Source organism: Rhipicephalus sanguineus, chromosome 11, assembly GCF_013339695.2.
Source record: "Rhipicephalus sanguineus isolate Rsan-2018 chromosome 11, BIME_Rsan_1.4, whole genome shotgun sequence".
Taxonomy (NCBI): domain Eukaryota; kingdom Metazoa; phylum Arthropoda; class Arachnida; order Ixodida; family Ixodidae; genus Rhipicephalus; species Rhipicephalus sanguineus.
In genome coordinates this window covers 5,264,017-5,280,725 of record NC_051186.1, presented here as the reverse complement: position 1 = coordinate 5,280,725, position 16,709 = coordinate 5,264,017, and the positions used below count along the sequence as shown (strand labels likewise).

General features: G+C 45.3%; 2 protein-coding genes across 2 annotated transcripts in view; both read left to right on the top strand.

The window, feature by feature from the left end:
• Positions 1 to 16,709, top strand: part of LOC119374372 (probable 4-coumarate--CoA ligase 2) — a 70,967-nt gene that overhangs the window by 36,385 nt on the left and 17,873 nt on the right. The window contains exons 2-3 of the mRNA XM_037644465.2: positions 11,954 to 12,141; positions 14,685 to 14,886. Coding sequence (XP_037500393.1) covers positions 12,019 to 12,141; positions 14,685 to 14,886 — 325 coding nt within the window. The 5' untranslated portion in view covers positions 11,954 to 12,018. The remainder of the gene's footprint in view (positions 1 to 11,953; positions 12,142 to 14,684; positions 14,887 to 16,709) is intronic.
• LOC125756316 (uncharacterized) lies at positions 3,438 to 5,028 on the top strand. Its single transcript, XM_049410843.1, has 2 exons — positions 3,438 to 4,265; positions 4,978 to 5,028. Exons 1-2 carry the CDS (start codon positions 3,438 to 3,440, stop codon positions 5,026 to 5,028), a joined length of 879 nt encoding a protein of 292 aa, XP_049266800.1.

Genomic DNA, 16,709 nt, shown 5'->3' with positions numbered 1-16,709 from the left:
ACACCTGCTCATTTTTTCGTGCTATACTACATACTGCTTGCAAATTCCATACTTTATATTACACAGCTAGGCTTATATGTGCATCTTAAATCTCGGTGTTAGGAGACACACTTTTCACGCGGCGATAAAGCGCTTCCTTCATGGCTAAGAACGACAGGCCGTGGGAAGCTGCGGTGTCCTTCATTGTATGGTAGCGCCCTCAAACGCCTCCGTGTAAGCGTTCCTTTGCGAGAGTTCTGCTGTCTCTCAGCGATGTAGAAAGAAAAATGTACTGCGCACTTGTTGTCATTAATAGGTGCCATAATTGCATGCAAGTTTGTTACACCTCGTTAATGCTTACCTCGTCTGCCACGGCGGTATAGTGATTACTGGGCTGGGTTGCCGACACGGAAGTCGCGGGATCGATTCCGCAGTCGCATTCCAAAGGAAGCTAAACGATAAAGACCCGTGTACTTAGAGTTAGGTGCAGGTTAAATAACACGGGCTGTCTACGTAATCTGACCCCTCCACTACGGCGTGCCTCATAATCACATCGTGGCTTTTCCACGAAAAAGCCCACAAACTATTGTATTAATGCGGTACCCGAATTGCTATAGGCACCGTACAGTCGAGTTTTCCAGTGCGACTGCAGCGCCAGAACGCAAAACCTAGCGGACAAAAAACGCAATAATGAGACGGGGTTGCTCAAAATGGAACGCGATGTGCGCGTCTCCCTCTCTGAATGAGTGGGTGGACTGCGGCCGGGATACATGGGGGACGCGTTCGCGCGTCTGTTTTCTGCGTGCCCCTAACGGCCAATGACAGCGAACTTGGGATCGGCCAGTGCGAGCAACGCAGCTCCCTCTGGTCAGTGTACGGTGCCTATTGCCTTCGCCTATCAGTGTTTGCGGAATGTTTCCAGCGGACGGCTTCATCCCGACTGGTGGCTATTAATAGCCACCAATCGAGTTCACAAACTCTCTATTAATAGAGAGTTTGAGAATTGGGGCCCCAAGGAACTTGGGGACCCAAGAAGCTTGCCAGCCACCAGGACGCATGCGCAGAACCTAAGCCACTCTTGGGCTCTTGCGCTTGCGCTGACCCAAGACGCGAAAATCGAAAACTAGCGTGGGGCCCCAAAGCGTCTTGGGTCACCAGCGAGAAGAAACAGACGCAGCGAGGGCCAAGCGTAGTATGGCCCGCGTCTCGCATGATCTTAAATTTTGTGACGCGTGGCGCTCCGTGCGCTTGACCCAACGCAGCCTGCGTTGGCACAATTCTAAAAATCTGCTGATCATCCGAACGCAAGAGCAGGCTGCCCAGCGTAGCTTGGGGGCCCAGTGTCTTGGGTCCCCAAGTATTATACTCTCTAATTTTAATGTCACCGTGTGTGCCGTCCCGTGCGTTTCACCCAACACCGCGTGCGTTTGTATTCTGCCGTTAGTATCCTCGAGAACGTAAGACGCATGGCGTAATTAGGTGAAAAGGCATCCCATCCTTCTTGGCCTCCACTGCTTATGGCGGGCGAGAATGGCCCGATTTCACTGCGACCCTGACAGGTGACCTGCACGTGTGCTTTTCCGCGAGAGCATTGTTGAATACATAGATGTGCTCCAACAACAATACTTTGTTCCTGACTGGCTCGCCAGGGTTGAATCTCTGGCATACGTTAAGGAATTTTAAAGAAAGCCAGTCGGAGTTTTTTTTTTTTCTTTTCGTCTTGACACGTTCTTGTAGTATTATGTATTACTGTAAATGGTGTCCATTATTGATGTACATGAGACATTAATAAAATAGTATTAAAGAAGCAATAAACACATGGCGTAAGGTGACCAGTTGCTATTGGCTCGTCTGTAAAGCAAGGGTGCCCAATGTCACCACTTTTGTTTGCCCTTTATCTTGAACCACTGTGTTTCAGCATAATACAATCGAGTCGTATCTGAGGATTCAGTATACTAGGCAATGAAGTTAAAATATTAGCTTATGCAGATGATGTGGCGATCCTTTGCACCGATAAACCAAGTGTTGAAAATGTGATATCTGAAATTGGGAAATTTGGCATTGTTTCTGGAGTTCGTTTAAACTCCTCAAAAAGTTTAGGATTATGGTTTGGCTCATGGGGCAGTACGCCGAACCAGTTTGCAGGGGTTAACTGGACTCGCATTCCACCAAAGTACCTTGGTGTACCACTAGATGCGTATAAATTCAGTGCACGCTATTGGAAAGAACGTGTCCCTTTGATTGAACGGCAGGCCCAGGCATTTGTTCCATATCGCCTTTCAATTTTTGGGAGAGCCGAAGCTTGTAATACTTTTTTAGCAACAAAGCTTTACTATGTGCTGCAGCTTATTCATTGTGCTAGGTCTTACGTGCAACGCTTCCATCGTATATTTGCAACTTTCATATGGTCTTTGTCACTAATCCCGTTAATCGGGTTGGCAATCGCCGGGCGGATTCTAAGGGCTGGCGTCAAGGCCCTCCGAAAACGCACCACGAAAGCGCGGACAATTTAGGATTGGTCCTTTGGTGCGCCAGCGAACGCCAGTTGTGGTCCAAAGACGGAGTCAGAGCCGAGAGTCGATAACACAAACGAAAACGAAATATATTCTCGGTTAAGGCAATACAAATATCACAAACACAGGCACACTCGGCTAGTACCAGTTACAGCTTCACAGTATAATTCAGATGGTGTTTACACAACGGGAGCTAAACAAACAGATCACACGCTACAAATGCAATCGCATGCATTACAACTATTCAACGACAGTTAAAGTCCTGAATAAACAATGGCGTATCCAGTCCACAATACTTGGACGGTAATGGAATGCTTCTCTTCAAGGAAACACTCACGCCAGCTCCAGCGTTGATCGTCGTATCTCGACCGTCGTCGTGACTTGTCACGGCTCACACGGTGTCGTCATCGGATTCTTCCAGATCGACGATCGACTAACTGCACACCATCATAAACACGTGTTCTTTGGCTAACGGAGCCACACGTAGCATAACTTCACCATCACCAGGCCGACTGACTCACTCCTTGACTGACTTCTCGACTTCTTCACTGACCACTGTCTGTCTGGTCGTCGTCGCACGCTTTTATCCCTTCTCCCCCGGTTTCTAGAAGCGCCGGGAGTGTTCTCCGGCGCGTGGTACAGCTAAGGCTAGAGAAAGGGCGAGAGCTTTCTCGTAGGTTCGAATCGCGGCGGCACCATCGGCGACGCGTCACCCTTTATTTCTAGATGTTTCCAGGCATTGCTGGGCGTTTGATCGCGTTATCTGCGTCTGGCTCGAGTGGGTGAGCAGGATGCGGCGCGCCGGCGTCTTTTGATGCTTGTTTTTTCATCGTTCGCGCTTCTTGGTGGCGCGACTCGCGCCGTTCTGTCGCGCAGCCGTTTGAAAGCGGCCGCGCGCGTGCTTTATTAAGCGCTAATTTGTGACAGTCTTCGACTTTTGGGCCCATGCGTCGTGACAACATTTTCAGACAAGTTAGTGACGGTGGTTTGGGTTTAATACACTTGTCTCTATGGCAAACAGTTTCACACTTCTTCTTTTTCCGTGACAGTTCCCATCCCATAATTCGTTCGTTCTTGCAAGTTAATTTTGTTAATTGTTTCCCTGACTTGGTTGTTTCCTCAGACTTTTCCGCACGCCCATGCCTGTGGGGATTTATGGAGGAAGTTTACCTTGCTGTTCGATTTCTTAAAGCCCGATTTTCAACAGAATATTTGTATACTGTATCACGCAAAACAGTATATAAGGACTTAATATCTATGCTCTTCCCTCCTCCGCTGTACCGATCATCATATTTTGATCTTCCAGGCCATGATGTGTTGAAACGAGTGCAAAAAATGTATATATCTCCTAATCCAAAAACATTCTTCTATAAACTCCATTCTGAAACACTCCCCGTAAAAACATGGTTACAAACAAAAGGCATTTTTGTATCGTCGGTCAACTGCCGTCTTTGTGATGTACCTGAAACAATAGAGCATTGCTTCATGAGCTGCAAACGTGCGATTCTTTTCTGGGATGTCCTTCAGCAAACTCTGCAGAAAGAATGTGAAATTAATTCGTACACTATTCGTTATTTGATGCCAACACCTCTTGATGAAGTGCCGTACCATATGTTCTTTGTTATTGGTATGCACAGTTTGTGGAAGACGCGAATGCAGGACCGTAACGCAGAGCCGATCACCTCATCACGCATACATTTCACCCGAATGGTTATTAATGTAAAAGAAGTTTACGACGAACTTGATTTCAGACCGGAATGGTACACAATCTTGGCAAGGTGCTCAGCCTCGCCACCTTTTCTGTGCAGCACCTGATGAAGAACTCCCCCTGGAATGAAGGACTATAAGTTAGTCTTCCAGTTTTTGTGGCAGTGCTTGTACTTTCATTGTCGCTAAGTGACTGTAGTAGTGTAAGTCTGTGTTATAGACTGTTGTGATACTGTGTACTATTTTCATACGCATTCTATTAAATACCATGACAAAAAAATAAACACATGGCGTAATTGTCTAAGGCAGCGCGATGCGGCGCCGAGAAGTCGGAGGTTCGAATCACCGGTCGCACGCTTCGGAAGTTTTCCTTCTGAATTTTTTTGTGGCTTTTTTTCATCTTTATTCAAGAATGAACCCGCATTGCTCTCGGGCGTTCTGGAAGGTGGGGGGGGGGGGGTTGCAACATAGACACAAATATTTCTTCATTTTGACAACATACTTGTTCTTCTGACAGATTGTTCCCTTCCGCTACACATTTAGGAAAAAATGAATTAGCGAACGTGCACGTCCCGAGGCGGTATTCACGGATTTTGAGTTCATGGTCGTTACGTCCATAAAGATGAAAATGCGTCTTTAAGTAAGTTTCCTTATAAATTCCAACCTTGTTGTAATATATCTAAAAAAAAACAGTGTCAGCCTTAACTGTCGTCGGCGTCAGCACAACAAATCCCAGTTTAATTCTTGTTTCATCAATGTGACACTGTCTGTTCTACAGTACCTGACCAGGACATACCCGGCTGCTCTGTTTGGAATGCTCTATATCTGAGGAGTGAGACTGGCTTCCGATGGATCCCCTAGTAGGCAGGCATACTCCAATATCTGCCTTACCCATGCAGTAAATGCACTGCGTTTTAATTCCGACTCGCGACACCTTAGTTTTTCTTGAACAAAGTTCAGCGCCCTTCCAGCTCTACCAACCATCTCACTGATATGCGCGTTCCATTAACAATAACCATGAAAAACGACGCCTAAATACGTAAAACTGCAGCTGTGGAAATGACCTCCCTATTAATACAGTAGGTATTTATCAATGGTTTTTGTTTTAGTGAAACACATATGAATGCACTTTTTAGCAATGAACACATGTTCCGTAGTTTGCACCGGTCATTTATTAGGTCTCTCTGAAGTGCTGTCGCGTCAGGTCCGTCGGGCTAAATATTTCGTTTCATTTGTAAAAAAAAAGAACGGATGACATATAAAAGTAGTTTGAAACATATTAAGAGACAACGCTGCTGCACCATTAGGAAATTCACATTCGTAGTGGAAAACATCGCGATGCAATGAAGACAAGAAAGACCAAACAGGACAACCGTCTACTATTGCAAACGCCAAACAAATATTGCAAAACTGAATGAGCAATTTTGAGTGGATTTGCAAAGCTTTTCTTTCAAGAACTGGCTGCGGCAGGTTCTTCGTTTCTTTTTCCGCCAGACATAATGATTGACTTTTGTATACTTTATCAATGACCACGCGGCGAAATAGTGTTAAGGTTATATCTATAATGTTAATATCTGCATTACAAGCATTTCTATCCAATTAAGGTCTGAGTGACTGCGGTGCAACTGCGATCATTTTGACATATACTAACTGGTTATTAGTTCAGTATTAGTAAGGATTTCTCTCATTGCTTGTAATTTATAAATTGCTTTATAAAGGAAAGCCGTTTCACACAATGACACGATATTTTCTCTAGCTTAACATGTGCTCGCATCATATACAACGCGTTTATTTCGATGACCCATTTCGTGGACCTATTTGTCGACCTACGGAAGTTTCCGGCACGTGTGCACTCGTATAAGCACAGGAATTTTAGTGCCGCGGCCACTGAACATAAAATGCACAGCTGTAGAGTTTTAGGGGCGAAGCTCCTTTGGGTGTGGGTCTGTCCCTCCTCTGTAGTATGTAGTAGTAGTAGTAGTAGTAGGTCGCCACCTCTAGTTCTTGGAGTGTTCACTAGATGGCGCTGTCGTAGCCACCTCTAGTTCTCAGAAAGATCCCTAGATGGCACGGAGGCGCTCGCTGCGTTGCAGATGCGTTCTCTAGTCCCCCCCCCCCCCTTTCTCGCCTCGCGAGGCCGACGCAGGCAGCGTCTGCTAGCGAGTTTCTTGATTGAAAAAACCGACAGCTAGCGCTGCACAACAGCTCACTGACCACCCCGTATATATAGGCACTGGACTTTGACCTCCAAGGTAGTGCCTATGTGAGATTTTTCCTGTGCGTGATTAAACAATAAAAATTCACAGCGTACATGTGAAATTAAAGTGAGCTGCAAGTCGTCATGACTCTCATCGACCCTTTAGTATAAACGCGCCCGATCTCTCGTTGATTTACTGGGCAAAATTCACGGAAGATTCACATATGGCGCATGTCATTGGTGGAAGGCAATCGTTCGATTTAGTGCGGCGAAGTACGCTGGGGGGACCGTTGTAATGAAGGAACCACGTAAACCAACAGCACAATAAAAGTTTGATGCTTATTATATACACGGTGTTTCTCACGTGTTTACTTGATTATATATTGGGCGAATTACTCGGAGTATTCACGGTTCACCGACGATTCTCTCAGGAGCTTCGCCCCACTCATCACCATTCACCCCGTGGATATGCTGTGGATATTTTATAACGCTATACGTTACGTGGTGCGGCAGATCCCTTTCGTCACACGCGTTCAGGGACAGGAAAGCGTTGCGCGTGGCTCCACAAACAGATGGTTTTGGCAGAATTTCTGTTGGGCAGCATCTGTGACTGCATTTAGACTTGTGCCATTTTCTGCGTCATATAACAGCAAGATGTGCTCGAAATATAGGACGCAAGTGCGGAGCGGGGACTCAACAAAAATTTAAAACAAGAAAACGTAAGCACTGTGAGAGTGGTAGCCGAACGAGAACGTTACGAATATATTTTTGCTCTCTAACAAAACCCCTGAAAATAAAGGACACGATTTTTAACTAATGGTCACTGCTTTCTGTGAAGCTGTTTATGTATATATTACCTGACCTTGGCACGCAAGTAAGCAGCCTGATTGTACAACTAAAAACGGAGTTCTGCATCCCGTGATATTAGTAGCTCTGGTGTCGTCGCGGTCGGTTTTGATCGTTAAACGCGGACACTCAGTCATGTCGGCAACACACTTGTCAATGAATGAAATGGGCATCCTGCATGTTGTTCTCCGTCAAGATGCACTTACTTGTCGAGCGTGATTACACGGCATGCAAGTGCAGCTTGACGGAGTGCATCTTGACATATAAACTGCTGTGATTACGATTTTCGAAAATTGGGGCAACTGCGCACTAGATGTGCGAAGCCTGAGGAAACGGCGGAGCTGGTTGCGGTACCATCCCTCCTTTCCCTCCTCCTTTCCCTCACTTCTCTTGGCTACCACTTGTTGTACGATGCTATACAAGGCTATTCTGTGCTTCACCCTCTCCTGTGCTCCTTTTCCTCCTGCCCCCCCTCACTTCCTTTCGCACCCCCTGCTATACAATACTATAGATGGATATGATATGCTTTACCTTCTCCCCTCCGCCTTTCCTTTCTCCACACCCTCACTTCGCTTTCCCATCACCTTGCTGTACCATGCTATACATGGCTACGTATTGCTTTGCCCTCGCCCCTCCTCATTTTCCACCTGCTCGAGCCTTAGGTCACTCCTCGTCACCCTCAATTCCCTCTGCCGCCCTCTTGCTATACTATACACTATGCACGGCTATACGGTACATAGCCACCGTGTATCTGTGTGCGCAACGCGGACATACCTCGATCTTCTGGTGGGCACCTAGCAAATCTGGTGGGTGCCTAGCTGGTCCCGGCTTGGCTAGGATTTTACCCTCTCCGCCACTCTCTTTCGCATCCCCTGCTTTAATTTACTATATATGCCTATGCTCGCTCTCGCCAAGAATTTGTCTCTTTCTCTATGTCTACTTCTCTCTCTTACTCTATTTCTTTATCTTTCTGTGTAATAGTTTTCTCGCCCATCATGGCTATTGCATCCCACGTCGGAGAAATGGGCGCACGTGTTCTGGGAGTGACGCGGAAGATGACAATAAAGAGGAGATCGCGTGGCGGTTTATGATGACGATAAGTTTCTATCTACGACATACGGCCATCCTGGAGCACAACAGCTTTGCTGTGAAAATTCCTAGCTCGTATGCGCCACTGAAATTGAGCAAGCTCCGCGATTAACCACTTGTCCACTAAAAACGAAGAAGCCGTCCAGAGGCAAGAACGTATATGTGCCACATAAACTGATGAAATCCTATTACGCCGGAAAAACGACGTGCGTACGTGTCTTCGCGGAGCGAAGTAGAAGAAGACGACAGTGAAGGAGAGAGCACGTGCCGGTTCATGGTGATGATAATTTTCTATCTACGACACACGGTCAACCTCGAGCATAACACCTCTGATGTAAATCCCGCCGAGAGTGTCCACATAACTGCTATCGCAATAGAAAAAAAATGTTGCAGTGGCTTAGCTCGGCTATGCCAGGATAACGTAGCGTCAGCAAAGGTTCAGCGAATTATTCTTAGCTTTCCTGATTGTCTAGGATTAGCTTGATTATCATGCTTACTGCTGCTCCAATGGCACACACACGGTATACGTATTATGTGGCGCGTGTATATTTATTTTGCCAGGCAACTACTTCGGGATGCGATGAGTTAAGCATCTCCGCTTTTCTGTGCCGTTGAGCAGCATTTGCGCTCTCCTTTTCCATGGCTATACCACACTGGCAAACGCCAGTTAGAGGCGCTATCAAACGGTTTCAGCGCAATGTCAGACGGCGACTGCACAGCGAAGGCGAATAGAGGCGCGCGCGCCGGCGCCAATACGTCTGCCAAGGCTACGACGCCACTCCTCTGGAAAGCGCGGACCGGCGGCGGATTGCGTGGGAGGTGCCGGCTCCGGTGTGTGACATCACTGATCCTCGCGCATGCGCAGCACGGCTCTTGAAGATCCACGCGAAGCAGGCTCGGCTGGGCCAGTGTAGCTAACGCTACAAAATACAATTTTATCAGTGCTTTGACGACAAGCGAATCAAAGCCCACTCTCCAGAGCGAAGTTTTATTTCATAGTGCTCAGCGAAGTTTTATATCTTCGTTAGGTATATTTTGCTGGCTATCTCAGTGTGTCCTCGCTTCGTGCATAAAAACATTCGCGTTACCTCGAAGGTATGTTTATGTTTTTAAATGTGTGCACTGCTGCCATCCAGGCAACAATACTTTACTGCCTAGATAGATCAAAGATGCGCGTTTTCTCAAACTGTATATGTGGTGTTTTTTTTTCTAAAAGAGCCATATGCACTGCAACTGAAACTGAGAAAAACGCACATTTTTGCTAGTGCAAATATGGTCAGGCCTGCTCGAACAATTTTTGCCAATGTGTTTCTGCCTCCTAAATAAGTCAGATCTATATTGTGGCAAAACGCTATGTAGCCCACTACCGTCGGTATTCAGGAGTACACTTTGTATTTGTCTCTTATAGATTGGAACATTTCATTTGGGCTTAAATGAGCTCGTAAAAGAAGTCTAAAATGAACGAAATGTACGATATAGCAATATTTTGCGATAAAATTAACATCCTCCTTGTCCTTTCGTCGGTGCCGTGCTTCGTCGCATGCGCGTAATGGCGATGGCTAGACTTGAAGAGCGAGTGGTGTTTTATGGCAAAAGGCGCCCTATTCTGGACTGGCGGCATTGTTTTGTTGTTGTTGGCATCTATTCAAGGCCTTAAAAAGCGCTCCAGGTCTTCTTCTTCTGAGCTCGTTTTATGCCGTGCCGTTTTGGATCACTTATTCTTCTTCAAGGAATAGATCGGTGCCCAATACCTTCATTTCATATTTCTTTTATTTCAAATATGCCTTCTTGGAGCGCAAGAACGACATGATACTCTAGCGCTAAACTCGAAAAGAAACACTCAGAGGCAAAAAAAGCAGTAAATTTGTCCGCTTACTCTTTATATTCAAGTCTTGCTCTACAACATCATGTCCCTCAGTAAGTGACAACTCGACCTAAAAAAACTAATTGTGGAACGTAAACACGATAGCACAACGACGAGGACACAAATGGAACAGATTGGATGAGACCAGGTTTGTTGTTTTGGTCACGATTCTTGACGCAGCGCTGGTTTAATGAATGTGGCTCAGTTTGATAGAAACAGATGCAGCATTTGGCTCACTTTTGATTAGAAACTGCCTTTTTGAGCTCACGTTACAATCAGCAATTGCCCCTTTTTAATTCCAATTGTTTCAGAAGTTAAAGATACTTAGGCGCGCTTTACACTCCCGTGAAATTTAGCACAGTTTCGGTTTCAAGATTTGGCACTTTTTGAAAAAAAAAAGAAAACGCTACATATAGGCTCTGTGCAGACGTAACTCCGTTGCCCAAGCGAAGGTGTTCCTAGCGGCAAGAAGCGCAGATTTGGTGGGATGCTCTCACGCGCTCGCAATGTGTGAAATCGAGGAACGATGCCTTTTACGATGACCATACTTTTCGTGCTTTTCGCGCTTGGCCAGTAAGCGACGGTCCGTCCGCGTTATCAACGCGGTCAGTCGGCCGCTGGTGGTGGACGATAAGAATAATATAGCACAAAGCATCGCTACGCGAGGTCTCTTCGCGGGAAGTTCGTTTTGTGTCGGTTGCACTGTTCGTAGGAATGCACAACTCCATGAATAATTACTGCGTTGTTGGGTGAAATAACACCTAAAGAAATTCTCCGGGCACGCGTTTTTACCGGTTTCCATTCAGCGAAATCGGCGCAGTGAATGCAGTGCCATGGCCGTTGGATGAAAATTGATTTTTTTTATTCAGCGGCCATGACAATGCAATTGCTGGTATCGCCAGTTTCAAGGTGCCGCTGAGTTCGCTGCCGCGTTAGCCCGAGGGCGATAAGCTGTGATTGTTTAGTGAGCGAGGCGGCCCGCGTTACAAGTGCGCAGTTTCGCTCGATGGGCTCGTCACCCCCGTTGTCTTCCCCCAGCTCATGCATTTTATGTTGCCGCGTTCGCCTGAGAATACACGAGGTCTGGCGAAAAGAAGCACACGCGCTAACGCTGCGTTCTCTGACAGCTGCTAACAATTGGACGTCTTTTGGAAGCAAACGGGAAAGAAAACGCCTCAAGCGAAGCACCAAAGCACGGCGCATTGGCTTGCCGCCGCTTGCGTCGTCTGCTCCCTTATCCCGCCAAATCTGCTGCCGTGGCCGCTTTGGCGCTGGAGGCAGCGCGCGACTGTGGCGGCTCCTAACGTATGCACGGTGCCCATACCCAAATAAGGCAGCTTCATTTATGCTGCTTTCAAGAAAGTCATAATGGGCACGTGCCTTCCATGAGTATTGTCGATAACTAGGCGAGATTAGGAAATGCGCCGGTACGCTTATGGACGCTCACCATTTACAAGGAGCTCATTCTTCTCAACCACTGTTGACGCACTTCTATTTCATGTGCTTACAAAGCTTGAAAAGTAATCGTCTTGAGTTTCACTGTCATGGTAATAATGTCTTGGTACGAATTCATCGTAATAATGCCGTCCTCAGTCCTGTGTGTTCTTGAAGCTGTGCGAGACGACAAACTTTGGAATGAGTCGACATTAGATGGAAAAAAGTGGTGTGAGATTCTTTGATTACATCTTCTATTTGCATCTTTTTACATGGTTGGGACACGGCCAATACGCCTACTTATGTCATCTTCTTGCTCTCCAGGTTCATCACGACTGCAGCACCGGTTTAAAGCCTTCTTTGGACAAAAAAAAAACCGTGAAACAAACATGAAGGCAACAATCGAGGACGGTATTGTGTACTCTCCGTATCCGAAAGTCGACATACCGGTGTGCTCTGTCTACACAGCCATGAAGGAACACCTAACGGCTTCACCTGATTTAGTAGCCCTGGTGAGACACAGAAATTAGGTTGTCATCCTTGTATTTTAAGTATTTACTATGATATATATACCTTGCAATATGAATATCAGGTGTTACAGTCCTCGTTGTGCTGCCCTATTTTTTATCATCGCCACTCACGATAAAGTATCACACAAGCAAAGAAAAAAAAAACGTTAACAGAACAAAATACAGAATTGATTCGACATAACAGGAAAGTTTAATCGTGTCTAGCAGGAAAAGCTGCACGGGAAAAACGACGCTTTGTATTTCGCCTTATTAGAACAAGAGTGACAAAAAAAAACTGATAGAATAATTCTCGTTAGTCTCTCCTAACTAAACGCTTTTTAGTTGTTTTTGTATTGGTAGACTATTTTGCACTTTTATTTGAGTGCAAGATCGAGTGTTCCTTCAAGAATTGGGAATGGATTTCGCAGGGTGTTCCATAATTATTGCGGATTTTTGGGTAAGAACAAATCGTTATGGAACGCAGAGCGGGTAATATCATCGGGTGAGATGGTGAAAATAGTATCGGTGGTATCCAATGATCCGCAACCACCTTTCGGTTTCCTTCTATTTCTTTCTGGAAGCTTTGCTTTATTGTTTGTGCTAATATTTATCCCTTTGATATCAGCCAACTCGTGCAGCAAGGAGACTTAATAATATGCATAGGTTCTAGTTAACCAGTATAGAAATTGGAATTGGGAAACGCCACTAGAAAAGCGTGATCTGAGATTTATCAGAATAGAGGCGATATATGTTTTATTGATGTTACCCTGACGACGCTAAGGCTTGCTCTAAAAATATATTTGTAAGTAGCCCCTCATAATTAGCGAGGTTCCGAACGTATCCGGCATGCCTTAATATTTTAAATAAGAAGCATTTCTTAGCGAAACTTTGGCAGTTATCTATCTATCTATCTATCTATCTATCTATCTATCTATCTATCTATCTATCTATCTATCTATCTATCTATCTATCTATCTATCTATCTATCTATCTATCTATCTATCTATCTATCTGTCTGTCTGTCTGTCTGTCTGTCTGTCTGTCTGTCTGTCTGTCTGTCTGTCTGTCTGTCTGTCTGTCTGTCTGTCTGTCTGTCTGTCTGTCTGTCTGTCTGTCTGTCTGTCTGTCTGTCTGTCTGTCTGTCTGTCTGTCTGTCTGTCTGTCTGTCTGTCTGTCTGTCTGTCTGTCTGTCTGTCTGTCTGTCTGTCTGTCTGTCTGTCTGTCTGTCTGTCTGTCTGTCTGTCTGTCTGTCTGTCTGTCTGTCTGTCTGTCTGTCTGTCTGTCTGTCTGTCTGTCTGTCTGTCTGTCTGTCTGTCTGTCTGTCTGTCTGTCTGTCATGATTGCCTGCTTAACTTGTAGACCAAAATCGGCATGGGAGGATAAGAGGATTTGAGGAATATGACTGTCGGGCCATAATATGAATAACGTGAAAATCCTGTCGCGCACGTCGTCAAACCCTTTCCTTCAGACACGCGTGGCACATACCAGCATACGGTACGTGGGTATGCGCCACAGGAGAGTGACAGTTCATATCTTCCCATGAACTGTGAGAATAAACACTGGTAACCTAAATGCGAGAGCGTAAAAAAAACTGACATCGCCAGCGTTGACCCAACGAATGGAAATAATAATAATTAGATTCCCAGCAGGAATCAAACTCATGCATTTTGTGTGGCAGTCAGGTATTCATTCTACAATAGCTTGAAGTACAGCGCTAGTCCTGTCTCATCTGTCTCGTCCTTGTAGTTTTCGCGCTGTTTTTTACTATGAATATGTACCGACAAGCTCAAGTTCGCACACTTCTCTACCACAGAGCCACGCCAGGTCTGTTGTAGAAGAACCTGTGCAGGCGTACTGTCGGTGCAACGTCAATTGTGGTTGTGGTGCTAGCTATCTAATTTTACAAGAAAGCAATAAACACTACATATGCACTCCTACGATACAGGCGTCATATCAGATTAACGTCTGTGGTTCCAGTGCTGGCTCCGCTTTTATAGCAGTGTAATAAACATTACATTTGTATTCCCATGATTGAGCAAGCTATATTGAAGCATTGCTCGACCCCGGAGGAATACATTAACGAAAGTTACATGTGATATTCACATGGTTGCACCATAAAGTACACTTAGTTACGATAATACTGACTTATGTACTATAACGTGAGGGCTGGCCTTACGTCCCACCTTAAGTTGCCCTTTAACCGCTAGTGTTCTCGACGTGCCTGGTAAGCCTAAGATGTGCGCACAACTACTACACTTACAAAAACACGCCTATCCACCTTGTAACGCTTGGCTCAAAGCCATAAAATAAAGCATAGAAGTACTCGCTTACTGCTTTGCGTGAAACCGATTCCCACAACGCTTGGGATCTGCCGAATTTTTCTTACGGATCAAGATACCAAGCACTACCTCCTGTTCCTCTTTTTTCTGTTAGGTGCCTTCGTAATAGCCTATCGCACCCGTAAAGGAAAAGCACTCTTTACGTACTAGAAAGCAATGAATACTTTGAGACTTGTAACGGGTACAGTGTCGCTGTGTCCCTTACAGGTGGACGAGAAGATGCGCCTCACACATGGGCAGTTCTTTTCTCGCTTGCGAAAATTTGCTGCGGGCTTCCAGGCACATGGTATCGGGCTTGGCGATCGCGTCTGCGTCCACCTTGACAACAGCGTAGAGAACATTGTTGCCCTGTACAGCATCACCTTCACGGGAGCGTCGGTGCTGCTTTCGAATTCGATCCTGAACGAACGTAAGCTTATCGCATGAATCATTTTACACTGTTGGGCGTCTGTCATTCTCGCTAGGTAGGAAGAGTCAACAAATCGAACATTAATGGTCTGCCGGCGTGAGCAATCAATATCTTAATTTATTTATTTATTTATTTATTTATTTATTTATTTATTTATTTATTTATTTATTTATTTATTTATTTACGTAGCGTACATCGCCCAAGTGGCCATTGTTTTAGTGGGTCTAAAAGATATCGCACCGTTGTACTGTCGAAAGAATGAAGTACGTTCGCCCAAAGCACGCATCTCGTGATGAAGAATAAAACGGATAGCGGGAAGATCGACAACGCACGCATCCAACTTATTCCATTCACGAATAGTAAAAAGAAAAGAAGTATGAGCGAAAACACGGGTGCCACGTACAGCTTATTTCGCGGATTTGTTTAGAAACATCATTTCTATGCGATACATAGTATGGGCTCATCATGTATAAACTTTTGATAACACACGTTTCATTAGGATAAATGGAATAGAAAAACTTTAATCGCAAGGAATTTCTTCCCTGCCGATGAAGTTTCCAAACTAAGTCACTATTAATGCGGGTAATACTGGAATTAAAGCTGTAATTTCCACTGACATAGCGCGCAGCACAGTTTTGTATGCGGTAAAGTTGATAGATTGGAGTTTCACCATGACGATCCCATACTGTACAGGCATATTGAAGGACAGGCCGTACGTTAGTGACATACAAAGATTCTTGAAGACTTTTGAGGCAGACTTCAATTTCGGTTTAATGAAACTAACACACCATTGACTTTACCAGTTACATAACCGACATGCTTATTCCAAGATATATCGGCAGACAAGTAGGTACTAAGGTATGTAAAATGTTCAATGTGTTCAAGTTGTGCACCTGACAAGCTATAACAATAATAGAAGAGTTTGCGTTTCCTGGTAAAACTAAGAAAAAAACCTATTTATATTAAACGCATTTCTTATTTTTCGCACCTCGTCACGAGTGTCAATATGAAGTTGTAAAACACAGATATCATACGTACGGTGTGTTGATTTGTAAATCACTCAACCAACCATCTGCGTACAGCCTCAAGTTCGATGTTTGTCTCTGACAAATGCTTAATATAGACAAGAAAAAGTAAAGGACCCAACACGTAACCCTGTGACACCCCGGAAGTTACGTCGGCATATGAAGAAGAAGAACCATTTAGGAGAACAGAGGGTTTTCTACAACATACATAATCCTTCAAGCAACCAAGAACTGAAGCAGGCAAAGCTAAAAAAATACATTTTATCTAGTAACTGACCATGTGGAACGGTGTCAAACGCTTTCTGAAAATCTAAAAATGCCGAATCAAGCTGGTAATGCTTATCATATGAGCTTAGAACATCATGAGCAAATTCACACACCACTTGTGCAGCACATGATAGCCCATATCATGTGCTACATGTGGTCCTAGCTTGGCTAGGCTTTTACCCTCTCACCTCTCTCGTTTTCACCGCTTGCTTTACTATGCCATGTTTGCTCTCGCCCATAGGCGTGCGCAGGGTTCCCCATCAGGGGGTGCGAAGGTTCATCGCAGCGCCCCCCCCCCCACCCTTGTCAATGTACAGGGCAGATTTTGCCCCCCCCCCCACTCTTAGGTGACTGAGGGGAGTCAATGTATGGGGCAGATTATGCGCCCCCCTCTTAGGTTATTAAGGGGGGTGGCCGTCCCCCCTCCCTGTCCCCCCTGTGCGCACGCCTATGCTCTCGCCAAGAAATAGTTTCGTGAATTTCTCACTTTCTCTATCCTTATCTCTCTTTCTTTCTCTCTCTCTCTTTACT

Coding starts and splice junctions, on each gene's coding strand:
- LOC125756316 (XM_049410843.1), top strand. CDS start 3,438: ATGCGTCGTGACAACATTTTCAGACAAGTTAGTGACGGTGGTTTGGGT. Junction 4,266..4,977: donor CGGAATGGTACACAATCTTG/GCAAGGTGCTCA, acceptor TCTGTTCTACAG/TACCTGACCAGGACATACCC.